Here is a 26,999-nt window from a genome sequence, read left to right as displayed (position 1 = left end):
AGTGGAGAGCTTAAGGGAGAAAATGAGTTCCCTTTCTGAACTTAGCAAATGTGACAAGCAACGCAGTGCAGGAATTCAAAAGAAAGGTCCGAGCTAGAAATGGACTTGTAGTTAGTAATGACAGGCACATGGGGCCCAGCAAGATCAGATTTGGGGTGGGGGGTGGGGGTGTTTAACCAGAACAAGAGAGTGACCATGGGGAATTTGCAGAATAGCTACATTTGATGGGGGTTGTTGCGTATCCTAAAAGTCCAAGATTATAACTGCTTAAGAACAAAATTTTGATAGGGTTTATGCTAGTGACCATTCCTGTTAGAAGAGCTCTTTTATTTTCTTAAAGGTTCTCAAGCCCTTGAGTTCAGCTCTGGCTGGTGTGGCTCAGTTGGTTGGAGCATCGAACCCTGCATCTGAAAGGTCCCAGGTCTGATTCCTGGTCAGGGCACATACCTAGGTTGTGGGTTCTATCCCCAGGATGCATACGATTGATGTTTCTCTCTCTCTTCCTTCCTCTCACTCCAAAATCAGTAAGCACATCCTCCAGTGAGGATAAGTAAATAAGAGTCTTGAGTCTTATTTCTTCTTGATATCTGAAAGTGGAATTACTGGCAGAAAAAGAAACACTCTCTTCATCTACATTAATTCAATGAACTAGTCAGAACAGGGAAGTGGCTCCAACTTCGGATATTCACCAGTGTCAAAGGGCTCTAAGAAGATCTTTCAAATGTTACAGCAGAGCTGGGTGCCCTGTGATAGTAATAGGTCTTTCAAAGGACATGCGGTATTGAGGCATCCTTCCTAAAGTTCCTCTCACTAAAGAGAAGGAAGGCCCAGCCTGAGTGGCTCAGTAGTTGAGCATCGACCTATGAACCAGGAGGTCACGGTTTGATTCCCAGTCAGGGCACATGCCCAGGTTGTGGACTTGCTCTCCAGTGCAGGGCATACAGGAGGCAGCCAATCAATGACTCTCATCACTGATGTTTCTATCTCTCTCTCCCTCTCCATTCCTCTCTGAAATCAATAAAAAACCCCACACCAATTATTAAAAAAATAGGAAGAGAGAGAGATGGATGAAGATGCCCACTGCTCCCACAGCCTCTTTTCATCTTTCTCTTCAGGCTCAGAGGCAGGAACTGAACATGAGATTCTGGGCTGATGGACAGTCAGAACTTGACTGGGAAGGCTGGAAGGAGGAGTGGGGCCGTTTCAAGGTCAAACTAGAAGTGATCTCCCCAATGTCAATCCTCAGCGTAAAGAAAGGTGGTCTTGCTCTCCTACCCGCTTCTAGCCCCTCAGATATTCTCTGCCCACCACAGCTCATTAAAAGATATGTTCCCTTTCCAGGACTGATCTCTCCTGACTTTTCTACATCCTCACACCCCATCAAGATGCCCATTTTTAAAGTGCAGAAAAACATTCAAATTGTGCCAATGTGATTACAAGCATCTTTCATTTATAGACTTACGGACATGGCTTCCAAAGCACTTACATGCACAGCCTTGTTTTTATGAAGCAGGCAGAGCAAGCGTCACCCCCATTTTATAGATGCAGCAAACCAGACTCAGAAAGGCAAGTGTAAAAAATGGTTAGTAAGGAGTGGAGTCTGATCTCCAACCCAATTTGACTTACAATGTGCATTAGCTCTTGAAGAACAAGCATTCAATAAATACCTGATGACCTGCTAAGGAATCACATTTGAGTAAGAGGGCTGCCTGTGCCTCTGGCTTTTTGAAATGATACTGGTCTGCCAGGGCCTTTGAGTACAAGCCATAACAGGGCTCCACCATCTCCCTTTCTTTCCCATCTAAGGGCCATTTCTTGGGGGACCAAGGGAGAACAGCAAATCCAAGTTGGGAGCCATCAAGTCTACCTTCAATTCTAGGCCCCCACTGTTAACCTGCTGTACCTTTCCAGACAGATTACTTAACCTCTCTCCGCCTTGTGTAAAATGGACACCACGACCTGCTTCGTAGGATTTTCAGGAAGATTAAGTGAAATAATAAATGCCAAATGTTGACTACAGTACTCAAACTTGTTGGCACATTTTATAAGATCCCCAGGTGATTCTGATGTACAGGTAGGTTTGGGAACCACTGATTTAGTGCAATCAGAACTCAACACAGGTCAACTACTAGTATTACAAATCTCATCAATCAATATAAACGGAGAGACTTGTCAGGCTTACTTCAAGGGGGTAGATAAAACCACAGGACTGAACACTGCCCATTTCTTACCCTAAATGTGTCATCAGTTATGGTAAAATTGAAGAAGGGGGGAGCTAGGAAGTGCTCATTAGAACGCATTTAAGGGTATATTTTTCTACTCATATTGCACCGGTGGTGGAAGGAAACTACCTTTCTTTTTTTTAAAAAATATATTTTTATTGATTTTAGAAAGGAAGGGAGAGGGATAGAGAGAAAGAAACATCAATGATGAGAGAGAATCATTGAATGACCGGCTGCCTCCTGCATGTCCCCCATTGGGGATCCAGCCCGCAACCCAGGCATGTGCCCTTGGCCAGAATCGAACCTGGGACCCTTCAGCCCGCAGGACAACGCTATCCACTGAGTCAAACCGGCTAAGGCGAAACTAACTACCTTTCTTATATTGAAGTTTTCAGTAATAGCAAAAACTATGTTGCCCCAAATTTAAAGTATATTAAGCCTCAAAATATTCAATCGTCAAAGAATATCAAGTTGGAATAAGGAAGGTCTAAAGGATGAAAGGCTAAACATTTCATGACACTCAGAAGATGTTAATTGCGCGAGTTATTGCTTAAAGTCAGTGCCCGTTTCAAAAACACAGATGCCCGAGAAACAGGACGTTTCTGGAGCAAGCGCTGCGTGAGCTGCGGGGATTTACAAACGCCAGCGTGCACGGTGCCAGCCTCCGAAAAGCGCACGATTTAGTAAAGGAACCCCTCCACAGTCACACCCAAGGGTAAAATGAAAGAGAAGGTCTAAAAGAAAAAAATGGTCTGGGCCGTCCGAGGCACGGGCAGCGCCGGGAGCTCGGACTCCGGTCCCCGCCGGCGCCCCACGTGCCTCTGCAGGCCCGTCCGTCCGCCCGCTCCCGGGGCCCGCCCGCCGCTCACACTGCAGGATGATCTCCTCGAACGCCTGCCTCTGCAGCCGGTCCCGGCGCCTCAGCTCCTCCGAGATGTGGCGCTTCCAGCGGGGGAAGTCGGCCGCGCGGAGACCCGACGACATGGTGCACGCGGCCCGGGCGCCTCAGCGCCGCCGATCCGAGCGGGGACTGGCGGCCGCGGCCCGCAGCATGAGGCGACCCGCGGGCGCGGGAAGGCGGGCGGCCCCACGCTCACCTCCACCAGCAGGCCACCCCCGGCGCCATCCGGGATGGTCTTCCGGCTCCTGTCGGAAATAGTTTGGGCCAGGACCGGAAGACCCGCCTCCTCGCCGACGTCTTACGCCTCACGCACGCACGTGGTCTGCGCCGACGCAGTCGCGCTCGTCAATGACACCCTCCCGTGGCCGGAAGCACTGCGGGGAGAGAGGCGGCCGCTGGGAGGCGTTGGGGCATCGTGCTGGCTCAGCCCTGGCTGGAAAGGAGACCGGAAAGAGGCTGCATCCGCTCGCCTGCCTACGTTTCCTCTGCTTCTTACTCCGTTTTATATTTTACTTCTTGGCCTGCCTCCCTTTTCTTCATCGCCTTAGTTTACAAGCAGAAGTGGGGTCCGCATAGTAGCTGTGAACTGTGGATGAATGACAACCTCCCTAAGCCTCGAATCTGTAAAATGGGGATGGTAATGATATCTACCTCACAGGGTTGTCTTGAGGTTTAAAGGAACCTGTATTATAGGTTCTTTCTTTTATATAGGTACTATATAATGCAGTTAGCACTGTGCCGGGCCCATGGTAAGCCTAACTTTCCCGAGACACCCAGCATCCTTCCAAGGCCTGCCCAAAGTCTGGCTGCTTTAGAGAGAGCATCCCCCTGACCTTGTAAACAGGTTTGTTTGTTTTTTACAAAGAAGAAAAATGCAAAGAATAGTTAAAGGTGTGAATAGATTGCCTACGTTAATCATTAGAAACCTAGCAATTATGGCCTAACCGTAAATGGGTCCTTGGGTTGGAAGGTAATCTGAGGGTCAAGGTGAGACAGGCCAGTAAGCCAGGACAAGTGGAATAGGGAAGCTGAGACAGACGGGTAAACGTCCAAGCAGTGTTCAGCCATCAGTAAGTGGTGAAGTCCTATCTTCCCTACCAAGGGCACTTAAGAGTAAGTGGTTTACACTTCTCCCCAATCAGAGGGTAAATAGCTTAAATACTCTACTTGGGGAAATAGGTAGCAGAAATCCAACTAGTGCCATTTGCCAACCACACCCAAGGACAGATGGAGTTAAGGGAATAAATCTCATTTGGCACATCAGCATAAAACTGATGAATATTCTATTGAGACCCTTTTCTAAGACCTCCCGCAAAGCCCAGTCTTTAAATTCCTCCTGGGAGCAGTGTCAGTCCTTTCCTTCCCCTTTTCATTCCCCCCCCCCCACCCCCCCTGCATCTCCTAAACTCTAAGGATCCCCATGAGATTTGCAGGCAGCTCTGCCTGGGCTAACTTCCTGAACCTGTCTTCAAGGCCCCCTTGTCTCTGACTTCTCAGTGAGCCAAAGCAGCCCCGCCTAGGCTTTCTCTCATTGCTTCTTCTGTCCTTATTTCACTTTACCCAGCTTTATTTATTTTTTTTGTTTTGTTAATCCTCACCTTAAGATATTTTTTCCATTAATTTTTTTTAGAGAGGGTGGGAAGGAGGGAAGGACAGAGAGAGAAACATCATATAAGAAAGGCACATTGATTGGTTGCCTCCAGCATGTGCCCTGACTGGTGCCAGGGATCAAACCTGCAACCCAGTTACATGCCCTTGACTGGGAATCAAACCTCAGATCCTTTGGTGGGCAGGCTGATGCTCTAACCACTTAGCCACATTGACCAGGGCCCTGTCCCCAGGTTTTATAAACGTGCTCTCAACATCATCTGGACTCACGTTGTAAAATCTTTCCTGCATGAAGGTAAGAACCCCCACACTACAGGCCTGCCTGAGGCAGTCCCGCTCCGGGCCTGTCCCTTTCTTGTAACAAAAGATATAAACAGGACTTTGAAAGAGAAAAAGGACCATTTGCTAGATATTGAAAGGGGAGGTGGGAGAGACAGACTCAGGAGGAAATGGCATCTATCAACTCTGTAGAATAGAAAACCTCAGTCTAGAATCAAATCATCTGAACTTCACCTGCCTTTCACAAGTTGGTGAATTTAGTACATGAACATGGAACTGGACAAAGTAAGGGACCAGAGGAGAAGAAAGGAATATCAGAAATTGGCTTATCTTCCAGTGTATCTTAGTCCAGAGAAAGATCCTTCAGCAGCAGATATGGAGGCCCTTCCTCTTCTATGGAGCCCAGGACAAGGACAGTCATGCTTCCAGAGCTGTCGAAAAGGATATTTTGTTGACCACCAGTACGGAGTGATCTGAACTTGAAGGAAGGACCCATGGAGATCAGAAACAGAAGGGACTTCCTCACACACTGAAGAAAATTAAGAAGCAGGTTCTGAAAGTCTCCAAGAATGCCTTCAAATGTAACAGCCATACCAACCTCAAAAGATCATAGCATAACATAGCATCAGATCTTGACAGCTGAATATACTAATTTTCCAGACAATGTTATGATGAAAATATGTTAACAAATTTGCAGAACCAGTGATTCTACTTGTAGAAATTGATGCCAAGAAATATTTGGACTAATGTCCATATATAGAGAACCTTGGGGGGGGAAAATGGAGATGTTGAAAACTATATTTTCAACAATAAGAGGTAAATGACTATTATATATTGTTAAAAATGTTTATAATAAAAGCAGTATGTGGTATAAATCCAATTTATGTAAAATAAATGTGTCCCTGGCTCCTCATTGGGAACATTTTTTGAATGAATAGAGAATATAATTTCTAAACCAAGCAAATGACAGTTGGGAGTGGGCAAAGGTACCCTGTGCCCTTGCCTCTGCAGGGGACACTCTCTGTTATGTAGAGTATGTCTGGAGGTCCCCACAGGGCAGGCTGAGGTGAGATTTCTCCTAAAACTACAGTTCTGCCTAACTTCCTCCCCTGGCCTATCCTGCCTCCTCTGGCTTAGCCTGATGCCCAGATTGAGAGTATTTCTCCAACAAATCTCTTGTACAAGGACCCCAGTCTCAGGCTCAGCTTTTAGGGAACCCAGCCTAAGGCAGCCCTAAGGCCAGAGCTTACCTGATTTGCCCAAAACCCAGCAGGGAAGCCATTGACTAAAGCATGCCTGCCAGGAAGTGTTCACCTATGGATTGATTTGCATATAATTCTGTATAAGACATTGGGGAGCCAGAGTCAGCAGCCACAGCATCTTCTCGGGTGCCCACATAAGGACTGGTAATGCCAAACGTTGACTTCTTGATCCACCGGCCATTTCGCCATAAAAGTGTTGAAAGGCTACTTTCTCAGACAGAACTTTCTGTCTTTGGTAGGAAAGCTGTCCATTTGCATCTTTCCTGGAAAATTACTGACTCCATCTGCTACGGCCTGTATTGTGTCACACCCCTCTCCCTCTGACCCCACTGTCCCCAAATCCATGTGTTGAATCCCTAAACCCCAATGTGACTGTATTTGGAAATAGGGCTTTTAGGAGATAAAGTTCAATGAGGTCATAAGGGTGGAGCCCTAATCCGATAGGATGCTTGGTATCCCTTCCTAAGAGGAGTAAGAGAGACCCTCTTTCCCTGCCTTGTGAAGACCCCCAGAAAATGGTCATCTGTGAACCAGGAAGTGGGCTCTCATCAGAAACTGAGCTCTGAGCAGACCATCAAGACTACAAAACCATCCAAACTACAAATGTCAGTTTAGAAAGTTCTACAAAGTTAGGTTTGTGAAATCATGTTTCTGATCCCATGGGGGAAACAGTTCCTGAAATGCCCAGCTCAGCTCCAGGGAGCCAAGTCAGCATGTCCTTGGGCAGTGCCAAAGGACTAGAAAACCAAGGGCAAATCAGGATTCAACTTATTTTTCTATTTCATACCTACCCGTAATAGGTATGAAAGCATTGTAAAAGGTCTGAAAATAGAGACTGAGGGAGACTTCTCTTAGAGTTTTAATCATTTTCTTTGCAGAAGAATACATAAGTAATTTTATATGTAAATTAATTCCAAGAAGTAATTCCCCTCTCCCCCATTTTTAATGTAAAATGCTTAACCCACCTTTAAATATCCTGGCAATGTAACCAAACTCTTTTTTTTTTTTAATTTTGTTTTTGTTAATCCTCACTTGAGGATATTTTTCCCATTGATTTTTAGATAGAGTGGAAGGAAGTGGGGAGGGCAATGGAGAGAGTGTGAGGAGAGAGAGAAACATCAGTATGAGAGAGACACATCAATTGGTTGCCCCCTGCACGTGCCCCAACAGTGGCTGAGGATCAAATCTCCAACCCAGTCATGTGCCTTTGACCGGGAATTGAACCCTTGACCCTTTGGTGTGCAGGCCGACACTCTAACCACTTAGCAACACCAGTCAGGGCTGTAAACAAACTCATAACATGCTGTTAGAAAGAATAGCTTTGGAGATTGGACGCACGGTTAGAAGACGTGGTTCTCCGCCTTTCTTGTGTGACTTTTGCCAAGTGCCTCAACCTCCCTAAACCTTAGTTTCTTCCTCTATAAAATACACTTAAGGCCTATGGAGTAGTGAGGATCGAGTACAGAACACACATGACAATGAACTTTTCATTTGGCACAAAAGCATTTGGTATTAGTCCTCCTCTGAACAATCCCTGAGATAGGTAACCTGATGGATTTTCAAGAATTTACCTTGTTTGTGATTAATTGTCATGATCAGGTCAAGAAAAGTTGAAAAGCTCAAAGAATATTCCTTAGTCTTAGATATATACCTGCTTCCCGGCCAGTGCTGAAGAGGTTGCCTGGGTCGGGAATCTGCTCACAGGTAAGGGGATGAGCAGGTACATATAAGAGAGAAGGAACACCTCCAGGAAATATGGACTAGTTGGTCCCCAGCTAGCTACATCAGCATCACCTGCATAGTTCTTTAACACGCTTGTTCCAAGTTTCACCTCACCATGCCCTCAGAACTACGGAATCAGAAACTCTGTGAGTGGCCCCAGAACCTGCATTGCCAAGGGGGCCCCTTGGGTGAGTCTGTGGATACCCAAGTTTGAGAAGCATGGACCTAGAGCTTGTTCAGATTTTGTAGTCACTAACAGGCTACTAGACTTTGTACCTAAGTTTTAAGTAAATGTTTTGAACGGCTTGCTTGGAACAGCTTGCAGTTCAAATTTATTTCCCATAACAAGCAGAATTCGTAGGCTATTTATTGGCAGAAAAAATGGAAGCTTATTATGTATCATCTAGGATTAGTAATTATATTATGTAAAATATTCCTCAAGTCACATATTATCACCTACTCATGTCCAATTAGGGTGATTTAAGATGAACAATTAGAAACTCTTTGTACATGTATTCACTGAAGGTCAGTTAAGTAGATTAGGAAAGACCCACAGTGGTAGTTAGATTCTGGGCGTAATCAAGGCTGTTGCATTATGAGGTCTGATTTTTGCTTTGCTGATGCTAAGATGCACAGACAATGAAATGTAACAAATGCCTTTTGCAATGAACAGAGAGCAAAGGTTCACTTACATTTAGCATTCTGGCTTCATTAAAAATCTGTATTCCAGCACACAGAACACACTGTGAAAAAGAAATCACAGAATGACATAAAACAGTCCCTCTGTCTTGGGAGTCTATATTTAGAATAATTTCTTAACATTTCTGCACCACTAGGGCTGTGCAAAAGATTTTCCTTCTCATCATGCTACAAGATGAACCAGAACCAAAAATTTAACACGGCTAGTTTTAATATTTTTTGTTAACACCATATTGTCGAATGATATGATGCCAACAGCAAGAGAGAATGGGTAGGAAACCTGTTATCCATATGCTGCAGGATGAACAGTAATTTCCTGAGTGTAACAAGGAAAGAGTGAGCCTCAAAAACTCTGAAATGTATGAAATACAGCAGTGATGGCGAACCTTTTGAGCTCAGTGTGTCAGCATTTTGAAAAACCCTAACTTAACTCTGGTGCCGTGTCACATACAAAAATTTTTTGATCTTTGCAACCATAGTAAAACAAAGATTTATATTTTTGATATTTTATATATTTAAATGCCATTTAACAAAGAAAAATCAACCAAAAAAAATGAGTTCGCGTGTCACCTCTGACGCGTGTCATAGGTTCGCCATCACTGGAATACAGTATCTCAGGATGGTTCTCATGGGTCTTCAAGGTAGGACTCCTAGAGCCCTATCATCCTGGGAAAGGCTTGCTCAAGAAGCTTCTGGGTACAAACAGTGAGTGACACTGTGTATTAATCATTGTTTTCGATCTTCAGTTATTACCTCCAAGTGTACATGCATTGTGCCCTTCTTGCCGATGACAAAGAAGGTAAGTGGCCTCAACTCACCAGTGGTGAAGTTGGCATTTGAACCCAGCTCTGACCCCAAATCATTTCCCCACTCCATCTATCACACCACTTTGCCTCCTCTGTGTATGAATCGTGTGGCCAGCCTTTGAACGGCATTCCCCCAAATGTAATGCACTGGCCTCCAGCAGAATGAGCTGGAATGCTTGTTGAAATTCAGATTCCTGGGCCCTGCCCAGACCAAGGGAATCCACCACACTGGTGGGCCTGGGAACCTGCACTCCCACAAGTTCTGTGGGAGATACTCACACACAGTAAAGTCTGAGTGTTATTCTTTTAGAGGGATCCAGAAGAAGCATGAGATACAGCAGTGGCCCTTCATGCCTTTACAAACTAGTTGCAGAGAGCAGGCCCCATGAAGGCAAAGCAAAAACTTCCATTTACTTTTGCACGGTGTGCAGCGAAGGGCAAACCCCAGTCTGGCTTCCACCTGGTGCTCAGTGTACTTTCAAGCCATCTTGCTTTGTGGTATTTATTCGAGGAATCAAAGCCTCATATTAACATAAGTGAAACATAATTAGAGAAAAATCTGTTATAAAAACCATTTGCTTTCTAAGCCAAGTATAAATTACTCTGGAGTAAGTCATGCCAGGGATCCCACTTCATTAGCTCATGCAATTAAGAATGGCTGTCATGCCAATTGCTATCAATGTCTGTTTTTCTTAATTGTTTAGACATGTGGTCCTCCCAACATCTTTTCCTCCCAATGTATGTGTAGTTTGAAAGCGTTGCCATCAAAAGGTGATCTTACTCATTTCTGCAATGAGCTGCCTTGGGTTTTCTCCTTTTGCACTGTCCTCCCCATCCATTCTCTGCCCTTCTCAGTCTGAAGGCTAACCCCTATGACAGTACCACCACCAGGGCTCCCTTGCCCTCTGGCCTCTGGTTGGGTTTGGCCAATAGGAATAAAAGGTCAGGAGAAGAGGGAGGTCAAGGTATCTTTAACTGACACCTTTTCTGTCTCCCTACTATTCTTGTTTTTTTTTTTATGGTGCCAGCTCTTCACTGCCTTTGGTAATACCACCCTTGGACCCTTCAGATCTAAGGGAGATGATGGCTCCCTTCTATTGCTAGTCCCTGGATGCCTCAGCATCCTTGGGTAATTCTCACGTGTCTGCCAGCATCTCTGTAAATAACCTTCTAATTAAGGTCTCCCTTGAATGTGCCCTGTTTCCTATACATTCAGGCACATCTATTTATATTCATGGGTTATGTGCATACAAAGATCTCTAGTTTATCTCAAGTACTGGATTAATACTAGTATGAAACTATATACATACACAAATGCATACACATATACATACATGAAAATATTAAAGAACAACAACCTATCCCTCCTATCTTCCTTAGAAGGAAAGACTTATTGCAGGTTCCACTGAGGAAATTGATGAAGACGAACCATGGGGAAAGGGAAAACATGAAAGTCTAAATTTAACGTTAAAAAAGCGGGTGTGGAGATTGCATGAGCTAGGATAGAGAGAGGACAGTAGAGCTGGATGGAGAGGAGGGGGAGGGAGACTGAGAAAGTAGAGGAGCTGAGGGCTGCCACACAGTGTGGACGCATGGTTCCTTGGGAGAGAGATGATAAAGAGAATTTTAAAAAATATATATTTTATTGATTTTTTGCAGAGAGGAAGGAAGAGGGATAGAGAGTTAGGAACATCGATGAGAGAGAAACATCAATCAGCTGCCTCCTGCACACCCCCTACTGGGGATGTGCCTGCAACCAAGGTACATGCCCTTGACCGGAATCGAACCTGGGACCCTTGAGTCCGCAGGCCGATGCTCTATCCACTGAACCAAACCGGTTACGGCGATAAGGAGAATTTTAAAGAAGTTTCCTGTGTATCATATAGTGTGACTCCTCTCCTGGCTACCCATCAGTTATGATCAGCATTTCTCTTCAAGGATGTGGGGTTTAAAACATGTCTGCAGGTTCTTTGACCCATTTCCCATTGAAAGGTGAACTCTACTTCTCTTTCCCTGGAATGTGGGCTTTCTTTAAGTAAGAGACAGCAGAAGTGATTCTGCGTGACTTCAGTGGTGAGGCCACAGGTGTTCCTGTTGGCAGCCAGCATCCACCATCAGACCTGTGAATGAATGAACCTTCAGATGGTTTGAGCCCACGCAGTGATCGTGAGTGGAGCTGGGCCAAGCCTTGCCCAAATTGCAGATTTGTGAGCAAAGAAAGTGTCGCTGTTGTTTTAAGCCACCAAGTTTTGGGGTGGTTTGTTATGTAACAATAGATGACAGCAAAAATGCTTTAAATTCAGACTTGGGTTTCTTTTCTTTCATTTTTTTTTTTTTTTTTTAGTTATTATAATATTCTTGACTACATTCTCTATGCTGTACTTTACAACCCCATGATTATTTTGTAACTACCAATTTGTACTTCTTAATCCTTTTACCTTTTTTACCCATACCCCAGTCCCTTTCTCATCTGGCAACCATCAGTTTTTTGTTTTTTTAATATTTTTATTGATTTTTTACAGAAAGGAAGGGAGAGGGATAGAGAGTTAGAAACATCGATGAGAGAGAAACATCGATTAGCTGCCTCCTGCATATCTCCTACCGGGGATGCGCCCGCAACCAAGGTACATGCCCTTGACCGGAATCGAACCTGGGACTCTTCAGTCCGCAGGCTGACCCTCTATCCACTGAGCCAAACCGGTTAGGGCATGGCAACCATCAGTTTTCCTCTGTATCTAAGAGTTTGTTTCTGTTTTGTTTATTCATTTATTTTTATTTTTAAATTCAACACATAAGTGAAATCATATGATATTTGCCTTTCTCTGTCTGACTTATTTCACTTAGCACAATACCCTCTAGGTCCATTCATGTTGTTGCAAATGGTAAAATTTCATTCTTTTTTATGACTGAGTAATAGTCCATTGTATATATGTACCACATTTTCTTTATCTAGTTGTCTATCAGGGGACACTTAGAATGCTTCCATATCTTGGCTATTGTAAACAATGCTGCAATGAACATAGGGGAGCATATATTCTTTCAAATTAGTGTTTGGGGTTTCTTTGGATATATTTCCAGAAGTGGAATTACTGGGTCATAAGGCAGTTCCATTTTTAATTTTTTGAGGAAACTCCATAGTGCGTTCCACAGTGGCTGCACCAATCTGCATTCCCACCAATAGTACACGAGGGGTCCCTTTTCTCCACATCCTCATGAGCACTTGTTTGTTGTTTTATTGATGATAGCCATTCTGACACGGTTGAGGTGATATCTCATTGTGGTTTTAATTTGCATTTCTCTAATTAGTGACATTTAACATCTTTTCATATCAGAAAATACAGGTTTCTTAAGCCGGCCTTAGGGTGGGCCAGTGTTTATTAGTAATAAGATGATCTGGAGAGAATACTTTTTATTGTCTGAAAAAAACCTTGTCAGGGTGTTATATATATAATATTATGACAAGCACACAGAAGGGCTTAATATTTTTATATTTTGGATGAGCAAATAATAAGCCACACTGGGGGGTGGGGGTGGGGAGACACCAGGTGGGTGCGGCAGTATAATAGCCACTGGTGTGGCTCAGTGGTTGATCGTCCACCCATGCACCAGGAGATTGTGGTTCAATTCCTGGTCAGGGCACATGCCCAGATTACAGGCTCCAGAGTCTGGGCTGTTGGTCACTACCTAACCTGAAGGCTCTTTTAAAATAACCGAAGCAAGACAATTTCTGGGGATATGCTCAAAATTGGGCATGAAAATTCAGTTTCTATCCGATGCACAAAAACAGGATTCTACATAATGCAAAGGAAGGCTCTCCCATATGCCCCTTTGCCCCTCCTCCTCCTTCCCAGGGCCCTGCCAGTGCTGCAGAGCCTGCGCCCTGTCATTTCATAGGAATTCAGCTCCTCCAGGAATCCAGTGCTCCCTCCTCCCACCTTCTCTGCAGGCCAGGGCTGGGGTGAAGCAAGTGAGGCATCGGGGCACTACATTTAAGACAGTGCAAGCTCAGGTGGGCACCTGAGAGTGAGTGCCACTTACCTTTTGCATCTGGCACCTCACTCACCTCCTGTCACTGCTCCAGTTCCTTCAGGATGAAGCATGGGCCAGGAGACACTTATGTGGTAAGGGAAGGAGGAAGAAGCCCGAGGAGGGAGAAACAGGAGTGCTGGAGCTGAGCCTCACAGGAACAGGCTGATCCAGAACTGCCAAGGGCACAGAACTGCTGTGTGGTGACTGGAACTGCCAACACGTCCAAACGGCAAGGAGCACTGGCCAGCTCTGCCCCGAGAAGCATGGCTGGGCACCTGCACAAGGACTTCCTATGCGTCCCCGAGGTGCACTCCCTTTGGCTCAGGCAATCTGAGCAGCTCTGATATGTGTAGCTATCCAACTGGCCCCTCACCCCTGCCCTACCTCAGCTATCCCCTACTCAAGCCTAACCTAGTCCCCCTGGTCTTAACCAGTCTCCCTGACCTAAACTAGTTCATCTGGGCTCAATTAACTAGCATCTTCTTGGCTTCAACTAGTCCACCTGGCCTCAATTAACTCCTCCTTGGCCTCAATTAGCCTCTCATAGCCCTTTGTCTTCAAGGCTTTCCCAGTCTCAACCCTCCCCTTGATTTCTTGCCTGACTTGTTTCATGCTCTCGCCTACACCTACCTCTCACCTTTACCTACCTCTTCCAGGACATTCCTACAGTGCCTGCTCAGCTGCCTCCCTCCTGGCTGCCTGGATCTTTTCCCTCCCAATCTTGTCTTCAGGGAGAGGGAGGGGCTAGAGTTAATGTGTGTCAATGAATGTCTAAAAAGGCAGGGTGAGTTTCCCCAGAGCTCAGGAATCCACACAACCACACCATGCACTAGGCACCCTTCTCCCCATTTTAAAGAGGAGAAGACTGAGACTCAGAAGACCTAAGTGCCCAGTATGAGATCATACTTTTAGGAAATGAAAAATAAGATATTTAAACTCCATTATGTCTGACCCCACAGCCCAGGATGTACCACCCTTTCCCCACCACTCGTGGTCCCCTTAATAAATGTGTTGACTCCCAAGGCCAATCACATTCCATCAACATGTATGTGGTTGAGGGAATGAAGAAGACTGCCAGCTGTACATGTGGGGATAAAAGAGCTCACAGAGAAGCCCAGACTATGACCTGAGAGAGAACTGACCAGTGAAGATTAGTTACTCAAACAGAAAATAACAGGCATGAACACCTGTTCATATAATAATGTGTGTGTTGGAGGGGGCCCCAATAGATGGTGACAACCAGAACTCAGGGACAAAGGTGATCAGGGACCTTGAGGAGTGGTTAAAAGGACAAGGATGAAAGTTCTGCAACTGTCCTGGACTTTACCTGCCAGTGTTGTTCCGACATAGTGCAGGTTTCCCAGAAAGGGACCTTGGAGTGTGTGTGTGTGTGTGTGTGTGTGTGTGTGTGTGTGTGCGCGCGCGCGCACATTATGGGGTGGGGGAGTGTCTGTGCAGGTGAGACCAGGCATTTGTATTACTAAGGGTCTCTTTCTGTTGGAGTGAAGGCTGAGAGCTGGGTTTGCTGCCTTGCAGGAAGCTTCTAGGCCCCCAGATAGCTGGATCTCCATGGAAATTAGCTTGCGTAGAGAAGGCAGCTATTTTAAGGACAGGAGAAGAGAGAACCTATAGGCTAGAGTTAGGGGAGGTAGCTGTGGGAGAGAGCTTTTCTGAAAGACTAATTTCCCTCCTATCAGGATGGAAGAGAACCAAAACCCAGGAAGGAGGAGGAGGCCGAAGGTTGTCAGTCCCTAGGAAACGGGGCAGCTGCTGGCCTCCAGGCCGAGCAGGGTGCCCAGTGCCCATCCAGGGGCTATTAGAGAATATTCACTCTATAACAGCACCTTTCTGTTGGCACAAAATCTGCTGATTTCAACCAGCATTCCTATAATCATGCAAAGAAGGAAAAATTTGCTTCTTTAAAAAAAAAGTGACTGTAGCAGCCTCCGCAATCTCAAAAGACTGCAGAATTTATCTGGGTGTGGGGCACTTTGGTGAGGAAGCTTTCTCATGAACCCGCCTGCTTGGTTTGGGAACTTGGTGAAGCAAAGCTTACATAAAATACAGATTCTCCTCCACCTATGATGGGGTTACAACCCCATAAACCCTTTGCAAATGGGAAATATCGTAATTTGAAAATGCATTTAATACCCCTCACCTACTAAACATCATAGCTTCACCCAACCTACCTTAAAGGTGCTCAGAAAACTATATCCAAAAACCACTAACAACACAATATTGACTGCTTACCCTGGAGATGGAGTGCCTGGCTGGGAGCTATGTCTAGCAGCCACATCACGAGAGATTATGGTACTGCATATCACTGGCCTGGGAAAAGATCAAAATTCAGAATTCGAAGTCCAGTTTCTACTGAATGTGTATCATTTCCACATCTTTGTAAAGTCAAAAAATCATAAGTTGAATCACCGAACCACCCCAAATCAGGGACTGTCTATAAATTACTTAGGTGATTAAGTGGTAGGAATTTATGGGGTCCCTTCTCATCCTGCTGTAGGAGTGTTTGGGAAGCCTAGGATTGGGAGCAAGGCAGAGATGACAGAGGAATCTGGCTATAGGGGCCCCCAATAGATGGTGATGACCAGAACTCAGGGACATAGGTGGTGAGGGATCTCGAGGATTGGGTGTGGGGCTGAGCAGTTAAAGGCACAAGGATAAAAGTTTTTCAATTTCACGGTGTTTCAGTTCCAGTCATTGCAGCGGGCTCTGCTGTCCACCAGCTTATAGACAAAGCCTGGTTGGTGCTCACACAGCCTGTGTTACCCAAAAGAAAGGGTCTGTTTGCCTGCATGCATCAATGCCCAATAAGGTATGAACAGGAGTTTGCAGCCAAGAAAGTAAGGACTTATTAAGGAAATGACACCATGCCCGGAGTCGCAGATAGCTCATGCTCAAAGACTGGGGCATGGATTATAGAGGGGAAAAAAATCATTAATCATGGCAACTAAAGGAGTTAGGGTCCTGGTCTCTACTAATTGGTTGGCACTAGGGTAGCGGGTAATGGATCATTGCATCTGTCCTGATTTCAGCCTTGGAGTTGGTCTGTCCAACTTCACAAGGATTTGTTCTGTGAGATTGTTCCGCTTTCCTGGGTCAAGAGCTAAAACACAACTGAGGCCAAGATATTGTCTTCAATTTGATTGAAAACTCTGTCTCTACAATTAACAGATCCAGGACCTTGTTCCTAAGACCACTGGATGCTGACCAGAACCAGTTGTCCTGAGGGTTTAATGATTAAGCAAGGGAGAGGGAGGTGGGTAAGTCAAGGTGCTGGGTAAAGCCAATTTGAGTCAAAGGCAAAAGAAAATCAAAATAAAGGCTAAAGAAAATAAGGTTCCTGCACAGGTACGTCTGTGTCGGAGCTTTGGCAAGAGGCATAACGGGCCCTGGGCTTGCTCAGGCCACCAGAACTCAGAGCAAAAGATGACCAGGAGTCCAAGGTGCACCCCACACTGCTGCTCAACTTGCTTCTCCTGGGAACCTTCAAAAATGGTGGTGAGGGCCTGGATGTTCATTCTCAGTGAAGGTGCGAGCTCAAGCTCTTTGTTCTCATTCCCAGCATGCCAGTGCACCCTGGCAGCCTCCACAGGCCATTGCTGAAGGCCAGTGAGTGGTTTGCTCCGTGGCTGCCAAGAACACCACTCCCTTATGGTCTGAAACAGAGCAGAGGCTGAGTAGCCAGAGGTGGTGGGAACAGCAGCCCAGGCCAAAGTACCCTGGAGGTAAGGCCAAGCAGTACCCATTCTGGCTTTCTGCACAGGGGCCACTCCCTGACCTGTGGGCAGTGCACGCTGTCCCCAAATGCAGGGAGCTGAAGGCCCACGACCTGGGGAGTGTCTATTGTCTCTGCAGCTTAGCAATGAACACTTACAAAAGCCAGGAGGAACTTGTGAGTGCAGGACAGCAGGTGGTGGTTATGGGGATGACTCTGGTGGAAGTTGGGTGGCTGCAGGTGCCTGGAATTCCTCGAAGATGTGTGACATCTACTGCTGTTCCTGGTCCAGGCCCAACTTCAAACTGGTTCTAACCAGATTGCCCATCGCCACTGTTAACCTCAACATCCTCCCCTCCCTTCGCTGCTGCTCTACATCCCCAACAGCCTAGAACAGCCGTGGGCAAACTACTGCCTGCGGGCCAGATCTGGCCCATTTGAAATGAATAAAACTAAAAAAAAAAAAAGACCGTACCCTTTTATGTAATGATGTTTACTTTGAATTTATATTAGTTCACACAAATACTCCATCCATGCTTTTGTTCCGGCCCTCCGGTCCAGTTTAAGAACCCATTGTGGCCCTTGAGTCAAAAAGTTTGCCCACCCCTGGCCTAGAAGCATTGTTTGTGGCTGAATGTTAGGAAAAAAGGCCACACAGATGAGAGCTGAGTGAGAGAGGCACAATTTATTGATCACACAGACTGCACACAAGGGGATGTGGGTGCATATCCAGTCTCAGGCACTCACACACTTTTCTGGATTTGGTTTCTTGCATTAATTCTGTTATGTGAAAAAGCAAAACAAGGAAAGACGTCACCGATCTATGCTAGTAACCAAGGAAGCAGGGCCAAAAGCCATGAGAGTTCAAAGAAAAGGCTGCACAGTTTTGAGAGCTGGGCACCAAGAGGCTCACCCTCCAGGCAGCCAGGGATTAGCATGATGGGAGGAGTGTTGGGGGCTGGCCTGGTGGTGGCTGCCCACATTAGGGAGGGCATGGGGGACCTGGCTCAGGCCTGGGCATCTCTAGCCCAGGCTGAAGCCGCACTTCCCACGGAGAGGAAGAGCTGATTGTCCTTTTTTCAGAATAAAGAACTGAGAGGACCCAGAGAGACCCCTGATCTCGGCACCAGCTCTGCCCGAATTCCTGGGGGCTTTAGCTAATGCAGTTTGTGTCCAGGTCAGGTTTCTTGTACCCTAAATTAATACTGACTCTCCAGCTCCCTGCAGGCCGAGCCCTGTCTCACTCCAGGAAGGCACTGGCCTTAATGTTTAATGCTTTGTCCAAACCACTCAGAACATACTGTGTTGAACTGGGGGATCTGGGAACGTGGTTTTGGTGGGCTGAAGAAGACTCAACTCATAATGTTTGTAAATCACTTAGCAGGTACCTGGCACGTGGTACATGCAGCCATTATTATTATTGATATTATTATTTATATTTCCACCTGGAAATCAGCGCTTTAGTTCCTTTCTTCAAAACGATAATCGGAACAAGGCTCTTGGGTTTCAAGTACCAAGATCAAGCTGTGGGCCCAGCTGCCCGAGTTGTTTGCTGCCCTTCGGGTGTGCTTTTCCTTCCAACCTCAGCACTTGGGGCCACGTTTCGAAGCCAACACACTCTGCCGACCATGCAGAAGCTGGCCTCTCCTGAAAAGTCCGAAGCCCTGCACAGGACGCTGGGTAGGAGAGGCCAACAGGAAGTCCCAGGAGAGGGTCCAAGTGGCTTTGTGCTGCTCCTCTGGGCTCACATCTCACCGAAGCTCACCAGGGCCTTCACTGTGGGCCAAGGACAGAAGACTGTCAGCATTGCATTCTCACCAGGCCACATTTAACCAAAGGTCCCCATGTCCCCGCACGCTGTGGTCTAGGTCAGGATTCCTTTAACAGAGTGCTGAAAAGAGCCAACACTTAGTAAAGGCCCAAGTACCTTAAATATATGTCATATAGTTCTATGCATATGTTATAGGACTATATAGCATGTAAATACATAATTTAGATGTACACGATAACATATAGCAATAATCTATATATATATAAAAGCCTACGTGACTGGCCGACCAGCCAGTAGCGATGATGTGCACTGACCACCAGGGGTCAGACGCTCAGTGCGGGAGCAGAAACCACAGGCATGGAACAGATTGATGAATCGCAGAGGGAAGGGGGGAGGGGGGAGGGCAGGAAAAGATTAACCAGAGATCTTATCTGCATACCAGAGGCCCAGTGCACTGATTGGTGCACCGGTGGAGTCCCTTGGCCTGGCCTGTGGGGATTGGGCCAAAACCAGCTCTTTTACATCCCCTGAGGGGTCCCGGATTGTGAGGGAGCAGGCCAGGCTGAGGGACTCCACCAGTGCATGAATCCATGCACCAGGCCTCTAGTATATAATAAAATTTAAGCCTCCTTATAAGCCTATGAGGCAGGTTCCACTAATAGCCCCCTTTTTACAGATGAGCCAACTGAGGCTCAAGGCACAGAGCCAGGAAGCTGGAGTACAGGGATTCAAACCTAAGACACTCTGGCCCCACAATCTGTTCTAAGCATTATTAGTTCTGCTAAAAAAGAAATCTATTTTATGAAAAGGAAGGGCACTGGGAAATTTTTAAGTACTAATACTAATGATGATAAGAATGAAATGTACATGATCTGGGCTCTTTGTTTTTGTTTGTTTGTTTTTAATTATTTTCTTAATCAGAGAGGAAGGGAGAGGGAGTGAGAGATAGAAACATCAATGATGAGAGAATCATTGATCAGCTGCCTCCTGCACGCCCCCCGCTGGGGATCAAGCCCACAACCTGGGCATGTGCCCTTGACCGGAATCAAACCTGGGACCTTTCAGTCTGCAGGCCGGTGCTCTATCCACTGAGCCAATCCAGCTAGGGCTGGGCTCTTCGTATGTCTAGAACCTTATTCCTATGACACAGGAGGCCTGGGTTCAAATCCCGTCTCCACCCCTTCCTCACAGAACAGCTGTTTATTAGAACCCACTCCTAGGCTGGATGGTCGGATCATGCACATTCATACTCACATGCACACATGCCAGCCCATGTGCACCTGAGCACACTCCTGGTCATGACAGGTTATATCATACACACGCAGGTACATGCACATGAGCTCAAAGGCACACTACTCCTAGGCACAGTAGTTGTATCATGTGCACACGCACACCCACGCGCTTGTGCATCTGAACACACTCCTGGGCATGGTGGTTGTGCCACATATGTGCACATGGCTCATGTGCATGCATTCCTTAGCATGGCGATTGTGTCACACACACGCACACACACATGAACCCCCACAGGGCACCTGCATGGCAGTCCTGCTGAGCGGTGTGTCGTCGGGCCGGTGCTTGCCGTGGTGGGGGAGCTCGGCATTCTCACGGTAGTCTCGGCCTTTGGAGTGCTGCAGGTGTAGGACAGCTGGGCTCTTGAGTGGGAGGGGAGGACGCTGGGCCGGGGTTGGCGGGGCCTGCTGGCTCAGCTCTGACCTGGAAGGCTTGATGGGCCTCTTGGCTGGCACTGGGACTGGGGCGCTGGCAGGGGCCTTGGGCTTTCCCTGGCTCTTGTCCCCTGCGGCCGGCCGGCCCTCGGCAGGAGACGAGCAAGTGAAGGAGCGGAGCCGAGGCGTGGGACTGATGAAGGGTGTGGGTGCAGGTGTAGGCACCGGCTTGCCTGTCCCCTTGTTGCCCTCGGCCTCCTGGGCTTTGGAGAGCAGGATATTGGGAGACAAGCTTCCTGGGTCTGGGCAGGGTGGGAGCTCCTTCTTCAGCATTTTGGGAGACTCCTGCTCTTTCCTGGGAACCAGCTTAGAGAAAGAACACACAGATCCATAGAGTGGGTTCTCAAACATCTCAGGCTTGGTCAGCTTGGGGTCCTCCTGAGGCAAAGGCTCCACCGCGTTCTTCCCCAAGTCACTGGGCCTGGAACGTGAGAAGAGGACACATGGGGAAAACACATGGGGAATGACTGCCTGAAGCCTATGGGTTTTCCTCGGGGAGTGATAAAAATGTTTGGAACTAGATGGAGGCGATGGTGGCACAACATTGTAAAATACTGAATGTCACTGAATTGTTCACTTTCAAACGGGTAATTTATGTTACGTGAGTTTCACCTCAATTAAAAACAAAATTAAAAATGAAAGGAACCTGGCCGGTGTGGTTCAGTGGTTGAGCATCGACCTATGAACCAGGAGGTCATGGTGTGATTCCCTGTCAGGGCACATGCCTGGGTTGCAGGCTCGATCCCCAGTAGGGGGCGTGCAGGAGGCAGTCAATCAATGATTCTCTGTCATCATTGATGTTTCCATTCCTCTCTCCTTCTATCTTCCTCTCTCTGAAATAAATTAAAAATATTAAAAATGAAAGGAAAAGGAACTGTTAGTCATGTGTTGATGCTCACATAGGTAATCTCAGCTGTCGCCCGGACATTTGCCACCAGAGCCTTGGTGAGCAAGGGGAGTTTGCTGAAGGATTTGTAGGAAGAGGAAGAGGGCTTACATGGCACTGCCAATATCTAAACCGGCCCCTCAGTCCTCATCAGAGAGGCCTGCCTTCCACAGCCTGCCCCTCACTACTCCTAACAGACCCATCTTCCTGGCTCCCCGCAAGGATCCCACAGCCTTTCTGCTGTCTCTAGCAAATTCTGCTCTGACCCTCAGGGGAATGAAAGCCTTGCAGGTGACTAGACACCCTCAGCCACCATCTGTGCTACCTGAGAGTCCCAGGTCAAGGAGTGCCATTTAACAGATATGTATGAGCCACTGTGTGCCCCAGGCCCAGGAGTCAGCAGTGAACAGGACAAAATCTGGGCCCAGGGGCTGATGTTCCCAATTAGTTCTCTTCCTAAGGCACAGTCTCTCCCTGGAGAGCTCCTAGTGACCACAGTTTCCTTCATGGCCTCGTGCAAGGTGGGAAGGAAAGCACAGTGGTCACGCTGGAAATCAGAGGGAACCTGGAGAGATGGGGAAATAGGCCAGCAGCAAGCAAGTGGGCCTGCTGACTTGTGGCCAGAGAGGAAGCGCCTATCATAGGCCAAAGCAGGTAAGCGCTGCCTCTGTCTGTTTCCTGGCTTCTATGGCTCTTACTTGAGGCGATTTCCTGCAGAGCAAATTATGAGAACCAGGAATGGGACCACATGTTACTTTCTGGCCAATGGCATAATCTCCTGGAGAGTCTTTGGTATCTACTTTCTGCAAAAAGGAGGCTGTCGTGAAGAAAATGTGGGTCCCTGGGAACCCACGGACTGTTCAGCCATGGCACTTCTCACTGATGGGATGGGCTGAAACACTGCTCAGAAGCCAGGGCGAACAGGCTCTTTGGGGAGTAAGGTGTGGGCTCAGGGGCCGGGGCGAGATGTCATCCTTGCCCAGGTGCCAATGAGACAAGATGACAGGGGGTGTCGGGGAGACTAGCTTCGGGGACATGCCAATGGGGGCTTGACTGTCAACTCAGTTTTTGGCTCATTCCTCTTTGGAAAGACCTGGAAGCAGTTGTATAACTAGGAATGTTGGAGCCTTAAAGGAAGTCTTTGGAAAGCTACCTCTCCACCACAGGCCACCCTCTGTCCCCGTCTGGAACCTTGAAGACCTTTGCTATGAGTTAGCCCCAGGAAGGAAGGTGTGGGAAGGTACAAGCGGCACTGACCATCAGCTTCTAATAAAGAGGCAAGGAGAAGAGAAAAACTCAACATCTGACACCTTACAGCCCACTCTCTGTGGCTGACCACTGTGCTTGCCTCTGAGAATCAGGGGCAGGACCCTGGATGTGAGCCTTTTTTTTAATTCCAAAGCTCACTCCCCAACGACAAGAGCAGAGACGATGCAACTCAACTTCTGCCTCTGGGAGGGGCTGCTGTCATTCTTGCAGAGGGGAAAGCTTGGTTGGGGCAGGGGAGACTGGGAAAATCACAACAAAAATGTAAAAGTCTTATTTCCATGACCAAAGGTGATAGGAAACCAATTCCCATAGTAGGCCACGGTTGTGGAGTAAGCAAACCAACCAATATCCATGGCACAGAGTTAACTCCTGTGGCAAAAGGACTCCACTTCACAGATCGATTCTGGAGTCAATTCTTTTCTAAAGCAGTGAAGCACCGAGCAGGGGCTGAGAAGAGCCATCTTTCTAACCACATGACTTCGGTGGGTGACCAGCTGTTCAGGTTTTCCCAGGATTCAAGGGGCTCCCAGGATGTGGGATTCTTAGTGCAAAAAAGGGATAGTCTTGGGCAAACTGGGATGGCTGGTCATCCTACTTTGGGTGTAGAGCAATGGTGAGGCAACATGGAGGATGCCGGTGACACCCCCTTTTCCACAGCCTTTGCTCAGGCTGAGCCAGGGATTGAGAGCAGTTAAGAGGGCTGTAGGCAGGGGTGGGAGCTGCTGCCTTCTTGCCTCTAATCACCTCCTTGGTGAGCAGTGAGCTTAGACTGCCACCCTGGGGGCCCCTTGCCTACAGATGTCCCTGTTCCAAAGCTGTCACTGTCCATGAAACTGGAGGGAACACATTTCCCACACACTTATCCTGTCCTGTCCTCTCCTGTCCCACCTGCCACATCCTCTATTCCTTCCTTCCTTCCATTCATTTATCCACTAAAAAAAATTTTTTTTTAGCCCTAACAGGTTTGGCTCAGTGGATAGAGTGTCGGCCTGTGGACTGAAGGGTCCCAGGTTCGATTCTGGTCAAGGGCATGTACCTTGGTTGTGGGCACATCCCCAGTGGGAGGTGTGCAAGAGGCAGCTGATCGATGTTTCTCTCTCATCGATTTTTTTTTTTTTATTGCTTAAAGTATTACAAAGGGTATTACATATGTATCCATTTTATCCCCCCGCCCTAGACAGTCCCCTAGCCTCCCCTATCACCCAGTGTCTTATGTCCATTGGTTATGCTTATATGCATGCATACAAGTCCTTTAGTTGATCTCTTACCCCCCTACCTCCTGCCCCCCAACCCTCCCCGGCCTTCCCGCTGCAGTTTGACAATCTGTTTGAGGCAGCTCTGCCTCTGTATCTATTATTGTTCAAAAGTTTATAATGGTCTCTATTGTCCATGAATGAGTGAGATCATGTGGTATTTTTCCTTTATTGACTGGCTTATTTCACTTAGCATAATGCTCTCCAGTTCCATCCATGACGTTGCAAATGGTAAGAGTTCCTTCCTTTTTACAGCAGCATAGTATTCCATCGTGTAGATGTACCACAGTTTTCTAATCCATTCATCTACTGATGGGCACTTAGGCTGTTTCCAGATCTTAGCTATGGTGAATTGTGCTGCTATGAACATAGGGGTGCATATATCCTTTCTGATTGGTGTTTCTGGTTTCTTGGGATATATTCCTAGAAGTGGGATCACAGGGTCAAATGGGAGTTCCATTTTCAGTTTTTTAAGGAAACTCCATACTGTCTTCCATAGTGGCTGCCGATTTTTCTAACTCTCTATCCCTCTCCCTTCCTCTCTGTAAAAAATCAATAAAATATATTAAAAATTTTTTTTTTAGATAAAAAGTGGTGAGATGAGGGAGAATACTGTTTGACAGCACTCCCTTCCCTGGCTACTAGGAAGTGACAGAAAACACCACTGAGAAACGTAAGCGCTCACAAAAGAGAGCAGCCCCCAGAAGTCAATATAAACAAGAAAGACAGCCACCAAGGAAAGATGATGTTAATGATAATCTGTGTATCTTTGATCATTGTTAATTGGGCTCTGCACTTTCCATTTCCATCTGTCATCCATGGTTACTAGAAACTTGCATGACTCCCTATCTTATGTTTCCATGAGATGCTTATGCTTGGTTTGCTTGGTTACGGTGGCACGTATAAGAGGTGGCTGTGGCTTTGGCTACCTGGCCTGGGCTTGTCCCTGGCTCCCTCCTCCTGACACAGGCTGTCTGAGTCATCTTTCTCTAACCTCCTGGCCTTTGCTGAAGTTTTGCTGAAGTTCACGGCCAAAGCCCCTCCCTCTGCAGGCTAGCTGCTCTCTCCCTTTGGCATTCCCAGGCTCAGCTGTGGCTTTTGCTGACTATCCTTAACAGGAGAGACGGGAAAGCTGCACCTGGGGACAGGCACCTCATGGCTAAGAAGAGAGAAGGGAACTTGGTGTTGGAGAGGGACTTTTACATGGAAATTCCCAGCTCTGTGCCCCAGGGGCCTCGAGGGAGTGAGAGATTGCCTAAAGGGTTCACTGGTTATAGAAATGTATTTTTCAACAAATGTAGTTTTTATAGGAGGGTATTTTTCTTGACCATATCTTTAAAATTTTCTATTTAAAAAAATCAAGTTTACACTAATAGAGTAGGACTGGAGATTCCACAAGTATTTCTTGAATGTCTACTGTGGTCCAGGTCCCCAGGATGAGTCAGAGACTAAAGTGGACCCACACCCCTGCCCTCATGCAGCTTCCGTTCTAGGGCTGCATTTCCCAGCAGTGAAAACGTAGGGAAGGGAGAGGTCTTGGTGAAGAGAACACTCACCTTGACTCCTGCGTCCTGGGGCAGGGGACCCGGGTTGCTGTGGAGGATGAAAATTTCTTGGGTGATATGGGCGGTTGGGAGGGTGGTGTTGGAGGGGTCTCTCCCCTTCCAGATGCCAGGGAGGAGTCCTTGAGTGGCTGGTCATAGCTCCAGGCTGTGGGCTGCTGGTCAGGGGACAGGGTCTGTTTTATGTACCCAAAGGATCCCACCCCCATGTAATTGGGGTTGATGATTTCTGTGATGCTGGAGCCACTGCAGAGAGGGACCCTGTGGGGGAGACATACAAAGTCACAAGTCAGTCCCAGCCTGAGGACGGTGCCTTCTGCTCTTCTGCAGGACCCCTCAGGATCTCCTCAACTCCTTCACTTTTTGGGCAGTGGATTTGTTCATTCATTCATTCATTCATTCATTCATACAACAAATAGTTTCTGAGTGCCTAGTGTGCACTAGGCCCTGGGCCAGGCAGAGGGAATATGGCTGTGAATAAGGCAGCCGTAGTCTCTGTTCTCATGGATCTCATCTGGTCGGGAAGACAAACAAAACTCAGTGACTGAGACGCATGGGGTTTATACAGTGCCGAAGTCTGAATGAGAGCCACAAAAGGGGCAGGGATAGACTGCAGGAGCGTTGGGACCCACTGGGCATAGGGTAGCCAGGGAAGGCCTATCTGAGGAGGCAGGTAAGAAGGAAGCGGGGGAGACAGTGGTAAGAACAATTGCAATGGCCCTTAACTGTTCCAGGAACCATCGGAGGGCCTATGAGCAAGTGGGGAGAACAGAATGAGAAGCTGTTGAGGCTGGTGGGGCGAGTGACCGTGGGGGACGGCAGGCTGGGGAGGGGGAAATGGAGAGCTCCACCTGAGACACATCAGCGTTTGTGTGTGAGGCGTGAGAATGGAAGTGGCCATGTGGGCATTTGAAGATGAGAGGACAAAGGTCAAGGCTGGAGTCTCAAACATGGGAAGTCAGCTGAAAGCTGCCAAGGGGATGGCCCAGACCCGGGTGAGGAGACCTGAGACACCAACACTGTGCTGCCTCTTGGTGACAGAAGTGCTATCCTTGTAAGACCGGGCTGTCATGAGAACAAACAGGCAGAGTTCTGAGTATTCAGTTTATAACGAAGCCTCCCAGCTCCCTTCTGCTCAGCCAGCCGGGTTCTGTGCACAGCTCACTCTCAGCCGTCAGTGCCTGCTTAACAAATATTAATTCTAATACTAGTCAAAAGGAAAATAATTTGTAGACCTACACTGACCCTGACTCTGGAGCAGAGCAGACATGTGAGA

The 26,999-nt window shown here is 47.2% G+C and overlaps 2 protein-coding genes across 4 annotated transcripts in view; both read right to left on the bottom strand.

Annotated features, from left to right (window-relative positions):
- Window positions 1-3,390, bottom strand: part of ATG16L1 (autophagy related 16 like 1) — a 34,077-nt gene extending 30,687 nt beyond the window's left edge. For all 3 annotated transcript variants that reach the window (XM_059703597.1, XM_059703598.1, XM_059703599.1), the window contains exon 1: window positions 3,092-3,390. In XM_059703597.1, the coding sequence (XP_059559580.1) occupies window positions 3,092-3,206 (115 nt within the window). In that variant the 5' untranslated portion in view covers window positions 3,207-3,390. The remainder of the gene's footprint in view (window positions 1-3,091) is intronic.
- Window positions 3,391-17,924: 14,534 nt separating this feature from the next.
- Window positions 17,925-26,999, bottom strand: part of INPP5D (inositol polyphosphate-5-phosphatase D) — a 96,265-nt gene continuing 87,190 nt past the window's right edge. Inside the window, exons 25-27 of the mRNA XM_059703572.1 lie at window positions 25,718-25,984; window positions 20,562-21,174; window positions 17,925-19,034 (exon numbers count right to left, since the gene is read on the bottom strand). Coding sequence (XP_059559555.1) covers window positions 19,032-19,034; window positions 20,562-21,174; window positions 25,718-25,984 — 883 coding nt within the window. The 3' untranslated portion in view covers window positions 17,925-19,031. The remainder of the gene's footprint in view (window positions 19,035-20,561; window positions 21,175-25,717; window positions 25,985-26,999) is intronic.

The sequence above is a fragment of the Myotis daubentonii genome, chromosome 7 (assembly GCF_963259705.1).
Source record: "Myotis daubentonii chromosome 7, mMyoDau2.1, whole genome shotgun sequence".
In the NCBI taxonomy this organism is placed as follows: Eukaryota; Metazoa; Chordata; class Mammalia; order Chiroptera; family Vespertilionidae; genus Myotis; species Myotis daubentonii.
This window is presented reverse-complemented; position numbering and strand designations above follow the sequence as displayed.